This window comes from Parambassis ranga, chromosome 21 (genome assembly GCF_900634625.1).
Source record: "Parambassis ranga chromosome 21, fParRan2.1, whole genome shotgun sequence".
Classification (NCBI taxonomy): Eukaryota; Metazoa; Chordata; class Actinopteri; family Ambassidae; genus Parambassis; species Parambassis ranga.
Window position 1 is genome coordinate 1,241,166 of NC_041041.1, and position 20,378 is coordinate 1,261,543.

General features: G+C 48.3%; 5 protein-coding genes across 7 annotated transcripts; 1 reads left to right on the top strand and 4 right to left on the bottom strand.

The window, feature by feature from the left end:
• Positions 1-131: 131 nt before the first annotated feature.
• Positions 132-3,001, bottom strand: creg2 (cellular repressor of E1A-stimulated genes 2). The gene is made up of 4 exons (XM_028393086.1): positions 2,509-3,001; positions 1,818-1,987; positions 1,387-1,500; positions 132-1,300 (listed from the first exon to the last, which is right to left on the bottom strand). Exons 1-4 carry the CDS (start codon positions 2,953-2,955, stop codon positions 1,159-1,161), a joined length of 873 nt encoding a protein of 290 aa, XP_028248887.1. The 5' UTR covers positions 2,956-3,001; the 3' UTR covers positions 132-1,158.
• A 647-nt stretch (positions 3,002-3,648) lies between these two features.
• cracdla (cracd like a) lies at positions 3,649-9,348 on the bottom strand. Of its 3 annotated transcripts, none has more exons than XM_028393082.1 (10): positions 9,143-9,348; positions 7,777-7,836; positions 7,530-7,668; positions 7,311-7,446; positions 7,118-7,240; positions 6,753-7,019; positions 5,502-6,510; positions 4,386-5,080; positions 3,953-4,076; positions 3,649-3,874 (listed from the first exon to the last, which is right to left on the bottom strand). In XM_028393082.1, the coding sequence occupies exons 2-10, from the start codon at positions 7,823-7,825 to the stop codon at positions 3,711-3,713; spliced, it is 2,706 nt and encodes a 901-aa protein (XP_028248883.1). In that variant the 5' UTR covers positions 7,826-7,836; positions 9,143-9,348; the 3' UTR covers positions 3,649-3,710. The 3 variants fall into 3 exon arrangements, with proteins under 3 accessions (XP_028248883.1, XP_028248884.1, XP_028248885.1); XM_028393083.1 differs by lacking the exon at positions 9,143-9,348 and adding an exon at positions 7,918-7,983; XM_028393084.1 differs by lacking the exons at positions 7,777-7,836; positions 9,143-9,348 and having other exon boundaries at positions 7,532-7,653.
• A 1,170-nt stretch (positions 9,349-10,518) lies between these two features.
• Positions 10,519-13,716, bottom strand: mitd1 (MIT, microtubule interacting and transport, domain containing 1). The gene is made up of 7 exons (XM_028393087.1): positions 13,431-13,716; positions 13,260-13,361; positions 11,982-12,118; positions 11,686-11,772; positions 11,483-11,595; positions 11,342-11,402; positions 10,519-11,259 (listed from the first exon to the last, which is right to left on the bottom strand). The coding sequence occupies exons 1-7, from the start codon at positions 13,573-13,575 to the stop codon at positions 11,164-11,166; spliced, it is 741 nt and encodes a 246-aa protein (XP_028248888.1). The 5' UTR covers positions 13,576-13,716; the 3' UTR covers positions 10,519-11,163.
• Positions 13,717-13,744: 28 nt separating this feature from the next.
• On the top strand, positions 13,745-15,355 carry mrpl30 (mitochondrial ribosomal protein L30). The gene is made up of 7 exons (XM_028393088.1): positions 13,745-13,763; positions 13,857-13,984; positions 14,077-14,190; positions 14,476-14,562; positions 14,646-14,792; positions 14,991-15,064; positions 15,133-15,355. Exons 1-7 carry the CDS (start codon positions 13,760-13,762, stop codon positions 15,263-15,265), a joined length of 687 nt encoding a protein of 228 aa, XP_028248889.1. The 5' UTR covers positions 13,745-13,759; the 3' UTR covers positions 15,266-15,355.
• Positions 15,356-16,398: 1,043 nt separating this feature from the next.
• txndc9 (thioredoxin domain containing 9) lies at positions 16,399-18,880 on the bottom strand. The gene is made up of 5 exons (XM_028393089.1): positions 18,795-18,880; positions 17,767-17,967; positions 17,489-17,607; positions 16,881-17,135; positions 16,399-16,802 (listed from the first exon to the last, which is right to left on the bottom strand). Exons 2-5 carry the CDS (start codon positions 17,938-17,940, stop codon positions 16,682-16,684), a joined length of 669 nt encoding a protein of 222 aa, XP_028248890.1. The 5' UTR covers positions 17,941-17,967; positions 18,795-18,880; the 3' UTR covers positions 16,399-16,681.
• Between the last annotated feature and the right edge of the window lie 1,498 nt (positions 18,881-20,378).

Sequence of the window (20,378 nt, forward strand, 5' to 3'; positions counted from 1 at the left end):
AGTGGAATAAAACATAATGATTCTCGACATAACTTAATATATTGCACTGAAATGAGCCTGTAATTATCGAGTGTTCATTTACGCAGGAATCTTGTCATTTCTTGGTGCCGCAGGAAACACTTGATTTGGGAAAGGATTGAAAAAACGCAGCTGTGTTTTATTTCACTGTCAAATTACTAGAAGCTTCAGTGAGAGTTTGGTTTTCACACCAAGCCTCTCTACATCACACAAACAGAAAGCCCGCCATCTAGTGGCCAGATCTTCAACAGCAACAACAGCAGCAGTTAATCTCAGATTCACATGCACAGTCTGTTCCATCAGAGCCAGCAGCAACAGCACTGATGGCTGAAGATGTCCCCACAATAATGATAAGCCTTTAAACATCCTCACACTTTGAGATAAGGTTTAACATGTTTAAATGTGATAACAAGTGTTGAGGGTGTAGACAAACACACAAAGAACCCAGATTCCTAGAAAAATGTGCGTTATTGTGACACAGCGAGACATGTCACAGCCTGTCTGAGCAAACTGTGAGCGAGATAATACAGATAGGATATCATGCTCTGCTTGAGCTGCTGTCTGTGCACAGTATCAGAGCACATTCACTAATGTACGGTCAAAGACCTTCAAACCAGCACTTAGCTAAATAATCTCATCTGCAGGTTTGTTCTAGACAATTCCAATCCCCAAGGTCCTGTGAGTGTTCAAAGCAAACATGGAAACCAACAAGTAAAACGTCCTGTAGTGAAGTAATCTTCAAACCAAGTAACTCTGATGAGATGTTTTCCATCAGTCTGGATAAGAGTCAAAGATTTTATGATCAAGACACGTAAGAGTCGTGACAAATCAATTGTCTCAAAATAAAACAGCACGAACAAACTTTAAACAGTATATTTGATAAGTATGTGTGCTACTGCTCAAACAGCACGTTTGTCTTTGTAGCATCCTTAGCTGTGATGGTTCACAGCCGAGCTGAGAAAACAAAGACAGGTGTGAAGAACGTTCACGCTCACAAATTAAAATAGCAACAAGAGCCGAGAGAAGATGAAGATGTTCTTCACACTTCGCTCCTGTGAACCGTCACAGCTCAGCGTGGAGCAGACAGCTGATCCTATCTGTGTGAGCCGGCTGGGAATGCAGAGGAGGTGGGGGGTGTTCTCAGAAGGGCGTAGCTTTGAAGTAGTCCTCCAGAGGGATGAGCGATGTTCCTCCGACCCAGTCCTGCAGCCAGACCTGGATCAGCTCCATCTTCATGAAGAACCACTTGTGTCCCACTGGCCACTTTGTCATCACAGGGTGTCTGTGGGAAGTCCAGCAACACGTGAGCACATGAAGGTGTGCCAGTCACTTTCAGAGGAATAATGCAGCTGCTGCTAGCATGGCTACCTTGAGAACATGGCCTCCTTCGCAAACGCCAGCTCCTCTGGGGCCACCTCCACCATCTTGCCTGTCAGAGTGAGCCGGGCACACCTGGGATCCTCCGGGTCGTACACCATTTGCCTGGAAAGTAGAACATGCTAATTCAACACAGCTTCTCCGAGCCTGCAGATCCTCCATCCTAATTAATGTGAGCCACACAGAACACACAGTCTGCAGCTTAATGTGCGTCTTCTTATTGTCTCTTGGACACTGAGAGCTGTCCCAGCTTCCCCTTCAACAGCCTGTGCGGTGATGTTTCCATAAACTGCAGACAGATTTGTATTATTATTCCCCCCACCAGCTGATGTGTCTCTGTGTCTCCTGCACGGACCCTGGTGTGCAGTACACTTCACAGATCCTCAGTCTCAGTCTGGGTGGAGTCAAACCTGAGGATTTACCTGCAGAAGTCTCCCTCGGCCTCTGAGAAGGTGAGCGAGGCGTAGGGGTTACTCTTCAGGTCGGTCACCGTGTTGTCCATTGGAGTCACATAAAAGTAGACGACTCCGGTGCTGTTGTCCAGCGGTCCATCACTCACCGAGAAGACGTTTCCAAAGGGGAGACCCTTGATCTGAGCGAAAAACAAAGAGTTCTGATCAGAGAGAGGCTGAAGCGGGGCGTCTGGACTCGTTCTATTGAAGGCGTTTCTCTGCTGCTCCGAGCAGCTGCATCGGTTCTAACTGTTTGGTGGGAACACGTGGTTTATATGTGGTGGAGGAGACTGTGAGACTGCAGGGAGCTGATATATCAGAGCTCTACAAGTCCAGATGAGCTGAATGACCGAGAATCTTCATCAACAGAGAACGTTCAGGAAACACACCAGCGTTTAATACTTGTAATCTAATGTAACAAGACTTTTAGTTTATTTTGGACTTGTTAGGACACAGTTAGAGCTGCTGCTCCTGATCTCTGAAACAAACAGGAACACATCAGGTCGAAGAGCCCGACAAAACCTCCAGATGTTCAGGGACAGCTGCAGTAAAAGGAGCTACTGTCATATTACACACAGTTGTATAGATCAAACAAAACTGTGTGTGTGTGTGGGACAGAATGTCTTAGAGACGGTGTCTGTCCTGTGTTACCTTGTCTTACCTTGTCCTGAGTGGAGATGGTGGACAGATGTCCCCAGTCGCTGTAGTGGGCTATGTATCTGGCCGTCCTGGCGGTCTCCTGGTGCGGAGGAGGGGAGCTGCTGATGCTGCCGCCGCCGCTGCCGCTGCTGCCGGCGGACTTCTTCACCTTCTCCAGCCGGTATGAGAAGAGGCGGGCGGAGGAGAGCTGCGCCACGGCCTCCTTCTCGGGCTCCAGCTCTCCGGGGCTGTCCACGCCGTCTCCCAGGACGCTGGAGGACTGGTACGCCTGCTTCCACAGCCCGGCTCCGTCCACCAGCAGCGCCGGGGCGACCTCCTCCGACAAGTCCGCGTCCTCCACCACATCGTTGGAGGACACCACCCAGGACACGGAGCTCCTCAGGGTGTAGCCGTGGCAGAGGCACAGGAGCGCGGCTAACAGTGCCGGGGGGGCGCAGCGGGGCCTCATGACGCCGAGCGGACGGAATGGCCGCCCTCCACTCTGTTTACACACTCACGTGTGTGTGTGTGTGTGTGTGTGTGTGTGCTTTCGTAACACGGGGAGGCTGCACAGCGCCGCCTGCCGGCCAGCCAGGGCAGCACTGGAGCTGATCTGACCACAGACTGATAAATAACTGATCAGTTTAAACACTGAGCCCCACTCATGTTAATTTAGAGTCCCCTGAAAGACTTTGAGACTGACACTAGTGCTCATATTTGTCCACATGTCCAACAGGCTCCTCCTCTGCTGCAGCTTCTTATGGACAGACACATGTAGCCTGCACCCACGCCTGATATAAACCACATGCATGAATGAACGTATGATATGATGAACATCTGGAGAGTCCAGACTGTCCTGGAGACAACAAGGTATAGCAGAGCTTATAGAGAGCATGATAGGAGGCTGACAGGCCCTGCAGGCCGTTCGTCTCTCCAGCATCATGGACACACTCAGCATGTGGTGCTCAAGCTGCTGACACTCAACGACTCTTTCTGTGACTCTTTATAGAAACTGAGACCCAGTTTTATAAAGAAGATCCACAGCAAAACAAGATCTACATTAGAAATGTTATTATTTTATTATCAACAGCTGAATCACATCAAACATTCACTGCGTCTCTTAAAGGTTAATCAATCATTAACAGATCAATACAAACACAGCAGCTTCATAAATGTGCACAGAGCAGCTCTCAGACAGCCTCTGTCCGCTCATGTCTTCCCCTTTTAGTCCATGGTCTTATCACTCCAGGCCATTGACTTCCTCTTGGCCAGCTCCATCCAGGACGGCTGGCCGCTGTCAGACGGCTGCATGGGCGACGATGACGGCGAGGAAGGAGGCGCCACGTTTTTCCGCAGCCACCTGTCTGGATCTCTGATGGGGCTGGACTCTGATAAAGACAGAAGCGTGTGTCAGAGAGCTGTGCGCAGCAGTCAGTCATCATCAGGACGGAAACGTGTCGACACACCTGCAGCCTTCAGCCCCGGCCTTCCCTCGGCGGGCACCGGGTCTTTGCTGAGAGGACCGGGGTGTGTCAGGCTGAGGGGTTCACCTGATGGCTGTGCTTCTGTTTGAGGTTTCCTCACATCCACCTGAGGACAAACAAAGTGTATTTATTCATGACCAGTCGGGGGACCGGAAGGAATGTTTGGTGATATCTTTACAGCATTTACGTCATAAAAAACACTGGAGCACCAGATCCAGCTTAATGTTTATCTGCATCTCTCAGGCCCGTCAATGAGACCTCTCTGCTCCTTATGATGGGGGCTGTAATGTACTGTGGTGTCCCTGACTGATCTGTCCCCAAATAATCCTTCTTTGACCTTTCTGAGCATGAAGGAAGTTATGACCTGAGCATCCACTAAGAAGATGAAAGACAGCTACAAAGAAGTACCACAAACCCCCTTGGGTCCAGGCGCCGTGGCCCCGTCGGCCCGTTTCTCCAGGAAGGCGGCCCTCTCGCTCACCGAGCTGCCCCACACTGCCCGCCGGGTTGAGGGAGCTTCTTTCTGCACGGCGGCAGCTTCTCTTCCTGAAGGAGGAGCCGCCGCTGATGAGGCAGCTGTGGATCTGAGACTGCGGCTGGTCCAGGAGGGCTGCTGACCTGAGGGGAGGTTAGATGGTGCCAGAGATGGAGACGTGGTCTCTGCTTGTGAGGACCAGCGCAGGCAGGACTGAGCTGTGTGTGTCTGGTCTTCAGGGGGCTGTTGTGACATTTGTGGGTCTTTGTTTGTGTGAACAGGAGATGCCCTCTGCTGCTGCACTGGTTTGACAGTCTGGCTTTCAGATGATGGTCTCTGTGCAGCCTGGACTGCACTGTGCTGGGTCCCTGCCGCTGGCTCTGCTGGACCTGTTTGCCGTCCTGCCGTTTGCATGCCTGTAAAATCTCTGGGGAATCTGCTGGTGAAGAGCTGCTGGAGGCTCCGGGTCTTCTCCATGGCCAGACTCATCCAGGACACCTCGGGCGGGGCTGCTTGAGGCTCCTGGGGAGGACTCTCTGCTGCTTTGGGAGCAGAGGGGGGCGTGTGGACGTCTGGAGGTGGCCTGTCGGGAGTGTTTTGGTTGATTGGAGGGGAAGAGCCTGACGGAGCTGGATCTGAGGAGGAACACCACACTGTTAGACGTGCTTGGCTGGGCTGGTCACCTGGGTGGTGTTTTAATGAGTGCAAAGGTTCTGTGTGATCTTATCTTTGTGGAGTGATTATTTACCATCGCTCACCTCTCTGTGCAATGTTTAACTGCACAGAGAGGTGAGCCTCCATGCAGGAGGCCACCCTGCACACCTGATCTTTAACCCTCAGAACTCAATGTCAGCTTAACAACAATTTAAATTTGACTGTATTTCTGAATGTCCCTCATCATGTTCTGACCTCTGCTGCAGCTTCTCATGGTACAAACAGGACTGGTTCATGCAGAGGATCATCTAAACCATGATGGAACACCTGGAGAGTCCAGACTGTTCTGAAATAACCGAGGTGCAGCATGTGGAGCAGTGAAATCAGCCTGTGGCGTCTCACCTGTTGGACTGAGGTCTCCAGAGGCGGCCATGTTTGCTGGCAGTTTGTCAGTATGATCACTGATTTCCTGTCGTGTCTGCCTGTCTCCTTGCTCCTCGCCCTGTGTCGTCTTTGTGTGATGGTTGGCAGTGATGTCAGACCTCAGTCTAAACGACTGAGACGTGGAGCGAAGTTTAATACCAAACGGTACCTTTCCCTCGTCCTCGTGGACCTGCTTTGCTTCCACAGCCTCCTCCATGACCTCCTCTTCCTCTTCCTCTGCAGCAGCCACATCTGTAGGGACATTTTTAGATGTAGTCACTGGTTCTGCCTTCTTGAGGCTGTCCCTCCTGTCCCAGGGAGTAGCAGGGGTTTTCGGAGGTGCTGCTTCTTGCCTGAGTCTTCCCACAGCAAAGGGTCCCCCTCTTGTCTGGACACCTCGAACGTCCTCCTTTTCCCTCAGGCTCCTCTCTTCTGTTCCTCCACCCGTCTTTTGTCTGCCTTCGGTTTGTTGCAGCACTTCTATGAAACTACCTGATCGAGGTCTTTCTCCATCTTGGTGTTTGGCAGTGGTGAAATGGAAGGATCCAGATCCCAGGGCCGGCCTCTGGATCCCTTTTGGGGTGTCGCTTTCAGCTTGGAGGGACCTGAGCGCCACCACTGAGCTAAAGGGCGCAGAGGACTGCTCAGCATCAGTCTGGGACGTCACCTTGACGTCAAATTCTGCGTCTCTCCTCTCCCTCAGCTCTGACTCGATGAAGGACGAGTGAGGCCTTTCACTGAACCTTGCATCCACTCGTCTCTGAGGCTTAACACGAAGGATCGGAGGGGCCACACCGGCCGCTGTCCCAGGAAGAGGGGACAAGATGGATGGTTTGGGTGCTGCCTGTGACGGGACAGGTGCAGCCTCTGCAGGCAGCTCTGTCTCCATGTTCAGCTCCTCTTCATCATCGAGCTGCTGCTCTTCATCTCCCGCAGACTCAGGGTGGTCGATGTTGTTCAGAGTGTTTACAAGACGCTCAGACTGAGTCTGCAAAAAGACAGATTGAGATGAAAGAGACGGAGGGAAGAACAGTGTGTGTCAGACCTGTCATGTTTGTGAACGTTCATATTTTCAACATCACTATGACCCAAACACAGCTGAACAAAAAAGTGAGGGACACAGTTAAGGAAATGTTTTGTGTATAGATGTGACCTCAATAGTTCATATTTATGCAGAACTACAGTCACAAGCTGTCCTGTACCTCTGTACATACAGACGTGGACACTCACCACAGCGACCTTCTTCTTCGTGCTGGCCCTCTGATTTCGGGGTTTGATGGACATCCGATGGCGTGCAGCGGACGTGTCCAAGCAGGGAGTGAACTGTGCCGGTGTGCTGAAGTCTAAGGGGGGCTCAGCAGCAACAGAAGGAGAAGGAGCAGAAGGATGGGAGGGGACAGAAAGACAGAGCATGTGGGATGGAGTCGGGGGCAGAGATTTGGTAAGTGCAGGTTTGGGGATGGGTGACAGTGGACAGGACGCTGGCTGGGATATCGTCTGAAAAGAAAAAAGGTTTGAGCACCGCTGTCAGACATCAGCATCTTCCTGTCTGGCTGACAGCTGTGGTTGTGGTTCAGTGTGTCTGAGACGCTCACCTTGACGAGGTCTTCCTCCGATGTGATGTTCTCCTCTGAATGGCTGCTCAGGTCCTCGGGGCGTTTGACGGGTAGAACCATCGGCGGCGGGCCCAGGTGCATCTTCTGCAGCTGGAGCTTCATCTGTGAGAGCAGGGGGTGTTTTTACAGAGTCACAACATTCCAGACGAGACGTCGACTCACCAGCCTGTACCTGCAGAGCTTTGATTTTGCTCTGGACGTTCTCCTGAGATAACACCCTGGCTGGTTCGGTGCCGGTCAGGACCTGGTCAGCCAGAAAGATGCTGTCATGGGACAGTGCCCGAGATCCCATCATGCCTTGGGAGCATCTGAGGGTAAAGCAGAAGAGTGATGAAGGGGAATAAAGGCTACGAAGGAGATGTGAGGGCTTCCCTGTTCAGCAGACACTCACACCAAATCCTCGTCCGATCCGAGTCCCTTCCCCACAGTGATGTCACTGGCTGACTGGCTGAGCTTGGCGTCTCCACCTGCTCTCTTACTCCTCCCGAACAGACGACTTTTCAAAGACTTGAACTTGGACTTTTTACGTACTGACAGAGATAGAGACAGATCCAGGTCACACACACAGATGAACACATAATCCACATGCTCTCTGATTTCTAACTGTTACACAGTCTGTGAGCAGAAACAAATCCCACCTGGAACGTCCTCTGTGCTTTCCTCTGTATCTCCACAGAACGACTCCATCAGCGTCCCACCTGAACAGAGCAGAGAGGTTAAAGGACAGGCCGCGATAATGAGCAGCAGTCATGCCGACAAAAAAAAACCTGCAGGCGTACAGTTACTGAAGAATCCATCCTCACATGGTGGAGAGCAGCCACTCTGTGCTCTCTGTCAGATACACATATGAACCTGAGGTTCAAAGGTTTATGATGTTCATTATCAGGAGCCTTTACTGTAACTAGGCGGGGTGAGGGAGGATTCTGTTCTCAAGAAAAGAAATTCAAAGCAACAAGAGAAAAAGGAGACGGTGTCTCCAGGAAGAGGGAGCAGAATCCCAGCAGTGAGGGCCTGGAGGGTGAATTCATGAACATGATCCAGAATCATGTATCTGTGAGGGATACACTTGACCTCCTGGGATCAGAGGTTACTTTCTGGGCCAAATTTAAAGTCTGATCCTCTTCACAAGGTTACAAAACCACCTGTGTAGAGTCTGGACTCTGCAGTCAGACAGCCAGCTGTCAGCTAACAAAAACCACTCCAAAGAACCAGCACAGGGTTAACTCTAAGCAGCTACAGGCCTCGCTCACATTGACTAATGTTCATGTTGATGACTCCACCTTCAGGAGGACAACCACAGAGCTGGTCACTGCTCTCCATGAAGGACTCTGCTGCCTGTCTGCAGACTGATGAAGATCATGAGGACAAACCAGAGGCCTGCTGGGAAATGTTCTGAGACCAAAGTAGAAATATTTGGTTTAAAACATAATGTATTGGCTCTGCATCATAAGAACCGTAGGCCCTCTGTGCAGCATGGTGTTTGGTTGTGTTCTCTTTCCACTGGTGTAAAGAGTCACAAACTTTAAGCAGCACCATGTTACATACAGCCTGTATGCACACACACACACACACACACAGGAGCTGCTGTGCCTCTGCCTTTCTGTCCCGGCTCTCCCTGAGTTACTGAGCAGCTGCTGTCAACAGAGCGTGATCCTGATAAGAACAAGACGTGTCAGGTTATGGATTCAAAGTCCACGCTGCGCCCGCACCTCGTCTTATTGTGTTGAAAAGGACTCGGTCACAAGACAGTCAAAAAAAAGTTGCATGTGATGATGCCCCAAATTTCACGGCGAGTGGAAAGACTCCTGAGAGTTTCTCTGGTCCGCTGAGTCGTCCTCCATCCCCCAGAGAAACACAGGATAATCCAGTGGATTATTGACATTGCTGAGTGATCCTTGCAAGATTTCACAGCAGCATAATAATCTGCAGTGACGGCTTAATTACAAATTTGCCAAGAAAACACACATGTTCACACGTTCCTGTAGGAAACATGAGTTAACTCACCCAGTTATGCAGCTCTCTCCGTCCTGCTTGTCCTCCTGTGTGTGCCGAGCCGTCCCAGCTGCCTCTAATGTTTAAACCTCAGGCTGGTGCCGTCGTCCACATCTGCAGACGGAGGGAGGAAGAAAAGAGTCAGGAAGAAAAGAAAGAGAGAGAGAGAGAAGGTCGCTGCATGACAGGGTAAGCAAATGCACAGAGAAAAGAGGGCAGATGAGAATGTGTGTGTGTGTGTGTGTGTGTGTGTGTGAGAGAGAGAGAGAGAGAGAGAGAGATACTCTATTACATTAGTGGCACACTGTGGCCCTCTGCGCTAAGCTCCTTATAAAACGCTAACCTGATTTTAGGCCCAGAAATGAGAGTAGAGGGAAAAAAATAAAGCTCCCAGTGGGAAGGAGGACATGCATGCAGGACGTATGGCTCATAGGACTGTTTACACATTACACTGAAAAGACAGGTCTGTGGTCTGTGTGTAAGACCAGTCTGACAGCCGAACAGAAACGTGCAGAATAAATCACTGCTTCACTGTCAGACCCAGACAGGATGTACTTTTTTCAGGCTTGGAAACATCAGAACATGATGGACATGTGGACAAATATGAGACTCAGGGCCATTCATACATGTCTGTCCTAAATGACTAGAACATCTGAAAGTGACCCACGATGCTGCTCCAACACCACTCCTGAAGGATTAAACAACCAAACACACGTTGTCGCACACAGCTGTGGACACATGAACCATCTGACTTCCAGAGACATTCAGCAGAGAAGGCGGGCTGCCAGTCCCGCCTCCTGCTGCTCACTCTGGGATGGAGGCGGTATGTAGGCCACTGTGCTACGATCAGGGAGGGACGTGGAACCCGAGAGGCTCCTCTTCGTCCTCGTCTCTTCCAGCAGACATGTGTAGGTCCAGCCGGTGACAGCACATTAGAGCCGCAGTGACATCACAGTGTGTGACTCCCTCATTCATGGATTAGTTGTCTGTAATCGCCACATAAAGGACAATACGCGTGTTCACAGTGTGTGATCCTGTTAATGATGGAGTCAGGGTGATGGCGGCGCTCCTGTAGGAGGCTCTTGGATCAGCTGCCTCTGTCCTCTCAGCAGGAGCAGCACTCACACGCTCAGCTGTGGCTTCCGGACAGATTATAATTTCTTGCTCTCACAAGCCTGATGAGGACCGTGCATATCAAGATTAAGGCCGATAGATAATCCGATCACAGCGCCGGGGGGGTTAACGTTCATCCAGAGCTAAGGTTTTATCATGACAATTATATGAGGGAAATATTTTCTGAGTTTGACAATAGATTTTCACTGGACCCCAATACATGAAAACACACACACACACACAGATAAAGGTTGTCTTTAGGATACATACGATCATTTAGGTCTTTTTTAATCATTAATCAGATGTCAGTGAGGGCTTTTGACCGAATGCCTCAAAGGTTAATATATAAACAGCTTTAACCCTTTAGACACAAGCCCGCCGTGCTGCCACAGAAACAGAACAGTTTATGTTTGGAGTGGTTGGAGGTGCTTCTTCTCCAACTGTGGACACAGATGTGGTTGAAATCTGCCATCTCACCACTAGATGTCAGCACACGTCACATGACCCATTCTCAGAGAGGAGTTTTCCTTCAGTTAGAATATTACTGTTATAACTATTATGACAAACTCAGTTCTGTACGAACATTCAAGTTACAAAATACATTTACGATTAAAATAAGTTTATTATTTACGACATATAAAAGCAGTTTACGTTTTAACACCTTATAATGCACCTCCTCACTAGGCCACAAAAAGACTTTAGAAAAAAGAACCGGTAAGTAAGAAAATGATTTGTGCATATTGGAGGCATAACATTAAGAGAAATGCCTCGTAAACCACCACATATTTATGAACATTGTGCTCGTTCAGTTAAGGTTTAAGATGCAGCAGGAAGCAGTCGGCCAGGCCTCGGGTTATACGTCCCATGCAGCTGTGTGTGCAGGCAGATGTGTGAGTCTTCTGGCAGCTTGATAGATGGCTTCATAGAGTTTTAGTGTGTTTGGTGTGGAAAATGTCCACGCTGGTCTCGTGGCACTGCCTGAGGTCATAGTCACAGTACCCGACGGAGAATCGGCCCTGTGGGACAAAAAGACGGTCACACACTCAGCAGAGCGTGACGGGGGCATATATATATATATATATACATGTGAGGTCTCACCTTGGGTCTCTTGAAGTAATCTAACCCTCGTCCAATTTTTATGATCCAACCATTGTCAAACCTGAAGACAGAAAGTCTGGTTTACCAAAGCCAAACAAACCACAAACCGACCACATGAACAATGTAAAGCTGCAGCTGGACCTGATCTCCCTGTCGTGGATGGTGGAGGAGTACTGCAGGTCCAGACTCACTCCCCGATCACTCAGACTCTCCGTCAGCTCAGCCAGGGCACCGCTCTGCTGGCCGCCATCAGCCTGCAGGGTGGGAGGGGCCAGGAGACAGACAGTGAAACAACAGATGAAGAGACCGACCAGTGCTGCACATACGTTATCTAAGTCACCTACTTCGTCCTGGGAGGTGAGCAGATGGATCTTTGTCACCTTACAGGAGGCTTTCAGCAGCATCTCACAGAACCGCAGGAAGTTGTACAACTGTGGTGGAGAGGAGTGAAGATAAATATAAACCAGAGCATCAGCACTGCAGCATAAGAGCCCGATCCTGTCTGTGCGGCCTGGTGGTGTCACGGTTTGATCATCCAGAAATGTTTCCTACACACACGACTATTGAAACGTTTGGAATCACTGTAAATTATCAACAACGCAAAGACATGTGGACAAACGTCTCCAAACAGAGGTCTTACTTGGTGGGTGTGCCGGATGTAAGGGTCCTCCACCCAGACCTCAGTGAGAGCGCTGCTGATGTAGGGCTTGAACAGAGACTCATAACTGTACCCAGCAGCATCCTCTGATATTCTTATCTGCTCGTGGTACTTCCCGTCTGTCAGCACAGGGACGACAGGAAGAAAAAACATCCATGTATTAAACTGAACTTCATCAAAAGCACCAGGGGGCGCCACATTAGAGCAAGCCCGTGAATATTACTCTAATCTGAAAGTAAACAGTCACAGTTAAAACATCCTATCTGCTCATGTTTGAAGCACTGACGCAGACTTTTGTCTCAAGCATCAGAACATGAACTGAACTGGTTTCCCTGGCTGTATCTGGGAGCCTCTCTGGCTGGGAGCCCCTCTGGCTGTATCTGGAGCCTCTGGCTGTATCTGGGAGCCCCTGGCTGTATCTGGGAGCCTCTCTGGCTGTATCTGGGAGCCCTGGCTGTATCTGGGAGCCCCTGGCTGTATCTGGAGCCTCTGGCTGTATCTGGGAGCCTCTCTGGCTGTATCTGGGAGCCCTGGCTGTATCTGGGAGCCCCTGGCTGTATCTGGAGCCTCTGGCTGTATCTGGAGCCTCTGGCTGTATCTGGGAGCCTCTCTGGCTGTATCTGGGAGCCTCTGGCTGTATCTGGGAGCCTCTGGCTGTATCTGGGAGCCCCTGGCTGTATCTGGGAGCCTCTGGGAGCCCCTGGCTGTATCTGGGAGCCTCTGGGAGCCCCTGGCTGTATCTGGGAGCCTCTGGCTGTATCTGGAGCCTCTGGCTGAATCTGGGAGCCTCTGGCTGTATCTGGGAGCCCCTGGCTGTATCTGGCTGTATCTGGGAGCCTCTGGCTGTATCTGGAGCCTCTCTGGCTGGGAGCCCCTCTGGCTGTATCTGGAGCCTCTGGCTGTATCTGGGAGCCTCTGGGAGCCCCTGGCTGTATCTGGGAGCCTCTGGCTGTATCTGGAGCCTCTGGCTGAATCTGGGAGCCTCTGGCTGTATCTGGGAGCCCCTGGCTGTATCTGGCTGTATCTGGGAGCCTCTCTGGCTGTATCTGGAGCCTCTGGCTGTATCTGGAGCCTCTGGCTGTATCTGGAGCCTCTGGCTGTATCTGGGAGCCTCTCTGGCTGTATCTGGAGCCTCTGGCTGTATCTGGGAGCCTCTGGCTGAATCTGGGAGCCTCTCTGGCTGTATCTGGAGCCTCTGGCTGTATCTGGGAGCCTCTGGCTGTATCTGGGAGCCTCTGGCTCCTGTAACCCGTGAGTTACCTTCTTTCAGCTGGGTGACGTGCGCTTTGATCTGCTCCGCCCTGTCCATGTAGCCCTTGATCTTCTCCCGGAAGTGCCCCCTCTTCGAGTCGTCTTTCACCGCTGTTTACATGATAAAAACGGGTCATGACAGTGATGGAACACGCGTTTTAAGACAGAACTATCTGAGACCTTTCAGCACGTCCATGAGCAGCTGGATGCCCTCCTGGTAGCAGACCAGGGACTCCTGGAAGCGGCCGCTCTGGTCCAGCTCCACCGCCCGCTTCAGCACGGACACGGCGGACGCCTCCATCCCTGACACGTGGTTCTGCGTCATGGCTGCTGTCTGTGCTTCGTCTGTTTGCAGATTTTTATCAAACTAACAGGACTTCATGCTGAACATGTGGCAGGGAAAGTGCTGAAAGATGCACCGGAGCTTCCCCCGCTGACAGCTATGGAGGTGCGGCACGAAAATAAGTCCCGGAGAAACACGGAGGCTGCGTAGGGTTCTGGAGGGTTAAATGGGTACAGGTTCAACAAGTTTCAATGTTTGTTTCATGTAATATCGATTTTCAGTTCAAACCTACGTCACTTAAACTGTAACTCTTTTATTTTGAGTCACGCTTAGTGAAATCTACAGTGGGAACCGTTTAAAGGGAACATGTTCCCACCGGAGTTATCTCGATGTGACTCCCCGCTGTTTCCGGTTTCCTTCAGAAGAGACGGGGCGCAGACTTGATTCCAACGTGATTATCCTGACTCGCCGCTGTTTTCGGTTGACTGAGCGTGTTTTGAGTAACTTTGCTGACTGTAGTTTGAATATTTGTGATGTTTACAGACCGCCGCGCTGCTGTTTCCGGTTAGCTGTAACCTTGGCGTGTGTGTCTGCGGGCTGTGTAGCTCAGACATCATGTCAGCTCTCTGTCGCAGTTTGAGCCTTTTATCGTTCAAGGTGAGGACATCACTGCTTTATTTACAGTCCCTGTGTTTAAATGAACAATGCTAACAGCTAGCATCGCCCTGTTGGTCTCCATTATTATTATAATAATCATTTAAAGCCACATAGTGGCGAAACGGAGTCATCATCTGTCTGTTGTGTTATATCAACATGTTCTGTAGAACAAAGCGATTTAAACATTTGTTTCTGATAGATCACAACATAAAATGTGTTGTACATTAAATTACTGTATGGACAGCACCAGGCCTGTCTTTATTCATGTCCTTCTTTGTGTTCCAGACGCTGGCAGCGGCTCCAGTTTTATCTCCATGTTCATGGTTCATGTCGACACGCAGCAAATTCACCAAAGCAAGAATCCCTAAAGAGGTCAGAGCCTGGGCCTCAGCTGAAACCAGCCGTGGTTCTCTTCACGGTGTCATCGCTGACCATCTCTGGGTCTTTCTTTACAGCTGTTTGCTGAGAGGTCAAAAGAACATGAGAAATATGGAGGTGATCCAGACCAGCCTCACAAACTGCACATAGTGATGCGAGTCAAAAGTGTGAAGCGCCGGCCGTACTGGGAGAAGGAGATGGTGAAACACCTCGGGCTGGAAAAGGTAAGGCTGCAGGCACACTCAGAGGAAAGGGAGACCGTTAAGACATGTGATAAATATCAGGAACGTGACATTTGGCTATGCACAGGGCAGCAACTCTGCCAGAGAGTAAATGAGCAGGGTGGATCCCTGAACGTGTCAGTAAAGATGTCCTGAACGTGCAACAATCTTTGGACTTTGTCGTCTTTGCCTTGTTTTCAGGCTCAGACTCCTGTAATCCATAAAAACTCGCCTGCAGTCAACCATCAGCTGAAATTTGTCAAACACCTGCTCAGGTAAGGTCAGAAGTACAGATCAATAGAGTGACTCACTGCAGAGGATTCATGCTGGATGTTTCCTTCAGGATACAGCCGCTGAAGACTCCCTACGGGCTGCCTGCTGAACAGGACATGGCTGAAACCTACATCAACACCAAAGGGGAGCTGATTGTGCGTCGCCTCCTCCAACCTGTGGACCCCAAGGCCATTGAGTCGTAGCTCTGCTCTCCATCAGTGTTTGTCTATCATTCAGTTACCAGGTTACATACCATCATAAACGACAGATTCATTAAACTGTGTTGAAAGGAATCTCGATCTGGTTTATTATTCCATGACAACAACACATCAGAAAGTCAGTTTAAAGTCTCCGTAGTTCTCCTCTTCAATAATAAATGTGGACACAGGATGTGTCTTCACAGATCTGGAGTAAATACCAACAGTGAAGTGGGCAAAGAGCTTCACAGCTGCCCCCCCTGTGGCCTCTCAAAGCATAACAGCACCATGATGTGTCATTTTAGAGACTCTTGTTCAAACAAACCATGTGAAAATGGATTTTGATGACTGAAGACAATCTTGGCAGCTCTGTGTCAAACACATGGTTATAACCAGTGTTGGGGAGTAACGAATGACATGTCACGCCATTAAGTAGTTTTGTAATTAGTTACAATACTGGAGAAAAGTATGTAATTACATTTTCTTTTGGAGATTTCAAGCGTTACAATTTTAATTACATTTGATTTGAACGACTTTCAGAAACGCTTGAATTAATGAATATTTTAAGGTTTTAAAATGTGAATATGGAGCAGCTGAGAGCATTCAATCAAAATTAAGAGAAGTAATCAAATGTAATCAGTAGTGATGGCCGCCTGACATCGATGCTCTGATACAAGCTTCGAAGCTGAAACAGCATTTATCTTGAACCGCTGCTTCAAAGCGTGCTTTGGTGCCGATGGCGTCGTCCCCTCAGCGAATCACACGACTGGTTCAAATCACTCGGCGCCGCTTCGTAACGTGAGACTTTGCTGAAACCGGCTCAGTCCAATATTGTTTCTCAATAAAAATGTTTGAATTACTATCCAGACATATCCACAAGCTCCTACTGCAACACACACATTTATAGAATCAACTGACCGAAACCAATTAATCAGTCTTCACTAAAATATGTATCACACCTGGTTACACTCATCACGTCATTAAGACAGTGTCCTATTTCACCACTAGAGGTCACTGATGTTCTGTTACTTTGATAAAGTAATTGAAATAGATACACTACCTGTAAATGTAACCAATTACATTTCTAAAGTAATCCTCCCAACACTGGTTATAATAAGGTCAGACCCCCACAGCAGAAATTATAACTCAGGTTTTTAGTTTTACTCAATGAAAAACAAAATGAATTCTACAAAGCTAACAGACACTCAGAATACGCAGTGAAAGGCTCAGTGTGATGAAGCGTGCTGTATAAAAACATCTATACTGTGGTAGACAAGTGGTTAAATAAGGCTGAAACCAGCACGCTGGCTGCTTGATCCGGTAAAGAAGAAGTAAAGTAAAGGAGAAGTCAGGAGGAAGAGTCCAGCAGGCCGTCTGCCAAACTTTTTACTGAGGTAGCCCCGAGTGAAAACCGGACGACTGTCAGTCGTCTCCAGAGTCTGAGTCGGAGTCGTACCCTCGCCCTCTGATGCTTTTCTTCTCCACCTTTGTGAACTTTGTACCGGGTTTCTGTGTCAGTGTAGGCGGCTCCATCAGGTTACCACTACAACAGGGAAAAAAGCTTTTATCATCTGTGACCCTGTGACCATGATGCCTGGATGATGGAGGAGTCCCGTCTCACCTGTAGTTAATAATTTCTGCGCAGCCAAGTCTCCACTCCAGCATCTCTGTGGGGAACTCATCTGTGTTGCCCAGGTCGGAAAACCCAACCACATAGTCCTTCGTCTTCCCGTCGATGAGCAAAGCCAGCGTGGGCAGGACTTTGATGTGCAGCCTCTCGGTCAGGAACGGAGCCTTCTCTGCATTCAGCTTGATGAATTTGGTCTCAACATACTTCTTTGCCAAGATAGCCAAGTGTTTGTCGATGATCTTACACCTACAGGAGGAATATTATTCACAAAGAAAACAGTTACAAGTACAGTCTACAGTCTGTAGGAATCCATATATGGAATCCAAACATCTGAACAAGGACAGACACGTCAGAAGACCTCACAGAGGGAGGGGAGGACAACGTGCTAAAAGATCTTATAAATGACTTGGAGAAAGTAAATATTCAATTCTGAAGATTCTGAGGCTTCAACATCTGCCAAATATCACAACAGAGGCTCTCTCAGTCACTATGGTGCTACAGTGTAAACCTGACCTACATCTGAATGCCAGGTTAGTCAGACCTCTTGTAATGTATATATGTATCTGTAATATCAGCGTGAGTGATAGCTGTGGGCTCACCTGAAGGTTGAGTTTCTGTAGAAGTGGCAGACGACCTTCTTGCTCTCCTTCACCTCGCCGAAGAAGTCCTTCTCACTGGGGATTTCTCTGTACTCCCCGTGGCCCTTAGACAAGAACTCCTTAAAAACACAGAACTTTAATGAATAAAGAGAAGAACCTCAGAAGAAAAGCTGGCTTTACAGTGGAAGGAAAACACGGACTTTGTGTTTGCTGGTTTGTAATCTATCTAATCTGTATCGACTGCAGGGCTCCGGTGGATCAGCATTCCTGAGACCTACCTGCTTCTGCTTCTGTGCTTTTTTGAGCGCCTCCAGTCGTTTTTCCTTCAGTCTATCAAAGTCATCTTCATCCATTTCATTCAGTTTGCTCAGCTGTGCATCCACCTGCTCCTCCACCAGCTTGGCCGACTGCTCCAAAACCTTCGTTATAATATCCACTGCTTGGTTAGCCATGGCTGCTCAGTGTGAAGGTCTCTGACTCTGAGGAGGATAAAAAACAGACAACGTAAACCGAGTCAGGCGGTTTAAGGTCTACTGGTACACCGTCATTGCTTGAATATGTGACACTGTGAGTTCAGGTGAAATGCAGTTAATCCATGAAAGCTGCGGGTTTATTACGTCTTTACATTTACTAATGTAACTTTACATTTAAGTGAAGGTATTGTTCCTTCACTTTCAATGTTTGATCATTTTTTTAATGCTGATTTAACTTTATGATCATTAAGTTAAATATTTAGATGACGTTGAACTGAGAAATGTTATTATATCATATCTGTCTCCCTTGATTGTAAATCCAAGGGAAATATCAGTTCAACAAGTTCAGCCACTTCACCAGCAACTCAACGCAGCAGCCAACCAATGCGAGTTTGTCGTTAAACCGAAACGAACTTAAAAACACTACGTACAGTAAATGTGCAGCTAACGTTAGAGACAAAGCCATGGTAACAACAGGGCACGCCTTGTTTCGGCCGGTTGTTAGCTAGCGTTAACATTAGCATTAGCATTAGCCGCGCAGGTTTTGTTGCCCGTTACGAATTTCTGGTCGTCTTCAGTTAGCAACAGCTCAGTAAAACAAGCTGATCTGCATCAGACCAGGACTCACAAGTGCGTAGTTAATCACAGAAAACTCGTGCCACTGCCAGAACATATCGCTAGCTTGTTGTGCTAACTAGCTAACATTAGTTGCGCTAGTCTCATGGACACGATGAGTGTTAATAAGCGGTTATGTGCGGCAGAGAGTAACAAACGTCACATTTCTGCTCGGATAAAACGACACATTTATAATCAATCCGCAGTTAAATGATTACCTGATAGAAATGACAGCTCCTCAGCGGCTCACTGCGCCAAACTGCTGCACCGGACGTGACGTCAACACAGAGCACACGAACAACTTCCGGGTAAAAAGGAAGTAGTTCGTCTAACATATATTGAAAAACGTAACTATTAAAACTATTTTAACCCCTTGTAATTATATTTAGGGCCCGAGCACCGAATGGTGCAAGAGCCCTATTGAAACCCTTAGGATTTTTTTTTTTTTTTTTTTTTTTCCCCTCCGAGATCGCATTTTTGGAGGCCTTAACATGCCCAAAAACTCACCAAACTTGGTAGAAAAATTCATTCGCCCGAAAAATTTTGAAATTTGCTGACTTTTGAAATGCACATATAAAAATGGCTCTATAGCGCCCCCAACGCGTAGCCCCTCTGGCCGGTTTGACACAGGATTATGAAAATTGGCACACATATGTATCACCTCAAGACGCACAAAAAAGTCTCTTGGACCCCCCCTCCAAACCCAACAGGAAGTCCGCCATTTGAAGGTTTGTGGCCATTTTTGGCGATGTGTGACCCTGCTGCCAAACTTTTCACGCCTCGCATACTTCAACGGATTGAGCTGAAATTCACTGTGTCCACTCAGGACACCATAGGGAATAGACGCATTCCAAAACTCTTTCAAAAGTATTACCGTGTGGCGGGGGAGTGGCCTCAAAGTTGACCGTTCGCCATTACAAAGGAACTCGCTGTGTTTTATGCAGTACTACCCATATACTTTATGCAATGTGGACAAAGTCTTACAGTACTGCCATGGACCCGAGTCTAAACAGATGTATATGCTAATAGGATGATACGGTCATAGCGCCACCTACTGGTAGCAGGAAAGTTTGGTTGTAAACATGTGTTTGTTGTATATCTGTGGAAATGAGAGGAGGAGAGAATAGCACAGGAGAGTATAGGAGACAAGAGCATAGGAGAGAAGACTGCGATGACCCCACGGATCGCAAGGTGCGCGAGGGCCCGCAATGCTGCTTGCAGCTTTAATTTATAGTTATCCTTGTATATTATTACTGTATTTATTTTTAAGGTTATTCTAATTTATGATGTTTTATTGATTTCTACTTATCTTTTACTATTGTTTTTGTAATGTCACAAGATTTTGCTGGTTTGTCATTGTTATGTTCTACTGTTCTGTTAATAAAGCATTAAAAAAAGTTCTTCATAATATGAATAACATTTGTTTTTGGTGAGGTACTAGAGAGAAAAAACACATAAAGACAAACACATCGTTTAATACAGAGTTTACAGTTTATTACCAAGATTTAGAAAACTTAGAAACAAGTTCACAGCTTCAGGTCTTCAGGCACAAGCCAGTTAAGAGAAGACAAGACTGGCCAGCTTTCAACGTGTGGCCCTTCGCTTCAGGAAAGATATGACGGGTGAAGAGAAGCAACACGTTGAAAAGTGAGTCACACATTCAGAAATACATTCATTTCAACAAGTTTTAGAAAGACGACACACTGATTCGGTTTGCATATCAGGAATCTCCTTTAAACAAACACACACACACGCACGCACATCTTCCTCCACGGTGAGATCACAAGTCAGCCAGCTGCAGC

Coding starts and splice junctions, on each gene's coding strand:
- creg2 (XM_028393086.1), bottom strand. CDS start 2,955: ATGAGGCCCCGCTGCGCCCCCCCGGCACTGTTAGCCGCGCTCCTGTGC. Junction 1,988..2,508: donor CCATCTCCACTCAGGACAAG/GTAAGACAAGGT, acceptor TTTTTCGCTCAG/ATCAAGGGTCTCCCCTTTGG. Junction 1,301..1,386: donor AAGGAGGCCATGTTCTCAAG/GTAGCCATGCTA, acceptor GACTTCCCACAG/ACACCCTGTGATGACAAAGT.
- cracdla (XM_028393082.1), bottom strand. CDS start 7,825: ATGGAGTCGTTCTGTGGAGATACAGAGGAAAGCACAGAGGACGTTCCA. Junction 7,669..7,776: donor AAGCACAGAGGACGTTCCAG/GTGGGATTTGTT, acceptor TATCTCTGTCAG/TACGTAAAAAGTCCAAGTTC. Junction 7,447..7,529: donor GGATCGGACGAGGATTTGGT/GTGAGTGTCTGC, acceptor CTTTACCCTCAG/ATGCTCCCAAGGCATGATGG.
- mitd1 (XM_028393087.1), bottom strand. CDS start 13,575: ATGACGCAGAACCACGTGTCAGGGATGGAGGCGTCCGCCGTGTCCGTG. Junction 12,119..13,259: donor CGTCACCCAGCTGAAAGAAG/GTAACTCACGGG, acceptor CTGTGCTGACAG/ACGGGAAGTACCACGAGCAG. Junction 11,260..11,341: donor ATTACTTCAAGAGACCCAAG/GTGAGACCTCAC, acceptor TTTGTCCCACAG/GGCCGATTCTCCGTCGGGTA.
- mrpl30 (XM_028393088.1), top strand. Junction 13,985..14,076: donor GGCGCAGACTTGATTCCAAC/GTGATTATCCTG, acceptor TGATGTTTACAG/ACCGCCGCGCTGCTGTTTCC. Junction 14,793..14,990: donor AACACCTCGGGCTGGAAAAG/GTAAGGCTGCAG, acceptor CCTTGTTTTCAG/GCTCAGACTCCTGTAATCCA.
- txndc9 (XM_028393089.1), bottom strand. CDS start 17,940: ATGGCTAACCAAGCAGTGGATATTATAACGAAGGTTTTGGAGCAGTCG. Junction 17,136..17,488: donor TACAGAAACTCAACCTTCAG/GTGAGCCCACAG, acceptor TTCCTCCTGTAG/GTGTAAGATCATCGACAAAC. Junction 16,803..16,880: donor GCAGAAATTATTAACTACAG/GTGAGACGGGAC, acceptor TCCCTGTTGTAG/TGGTAACCTGATGGAGCCGC.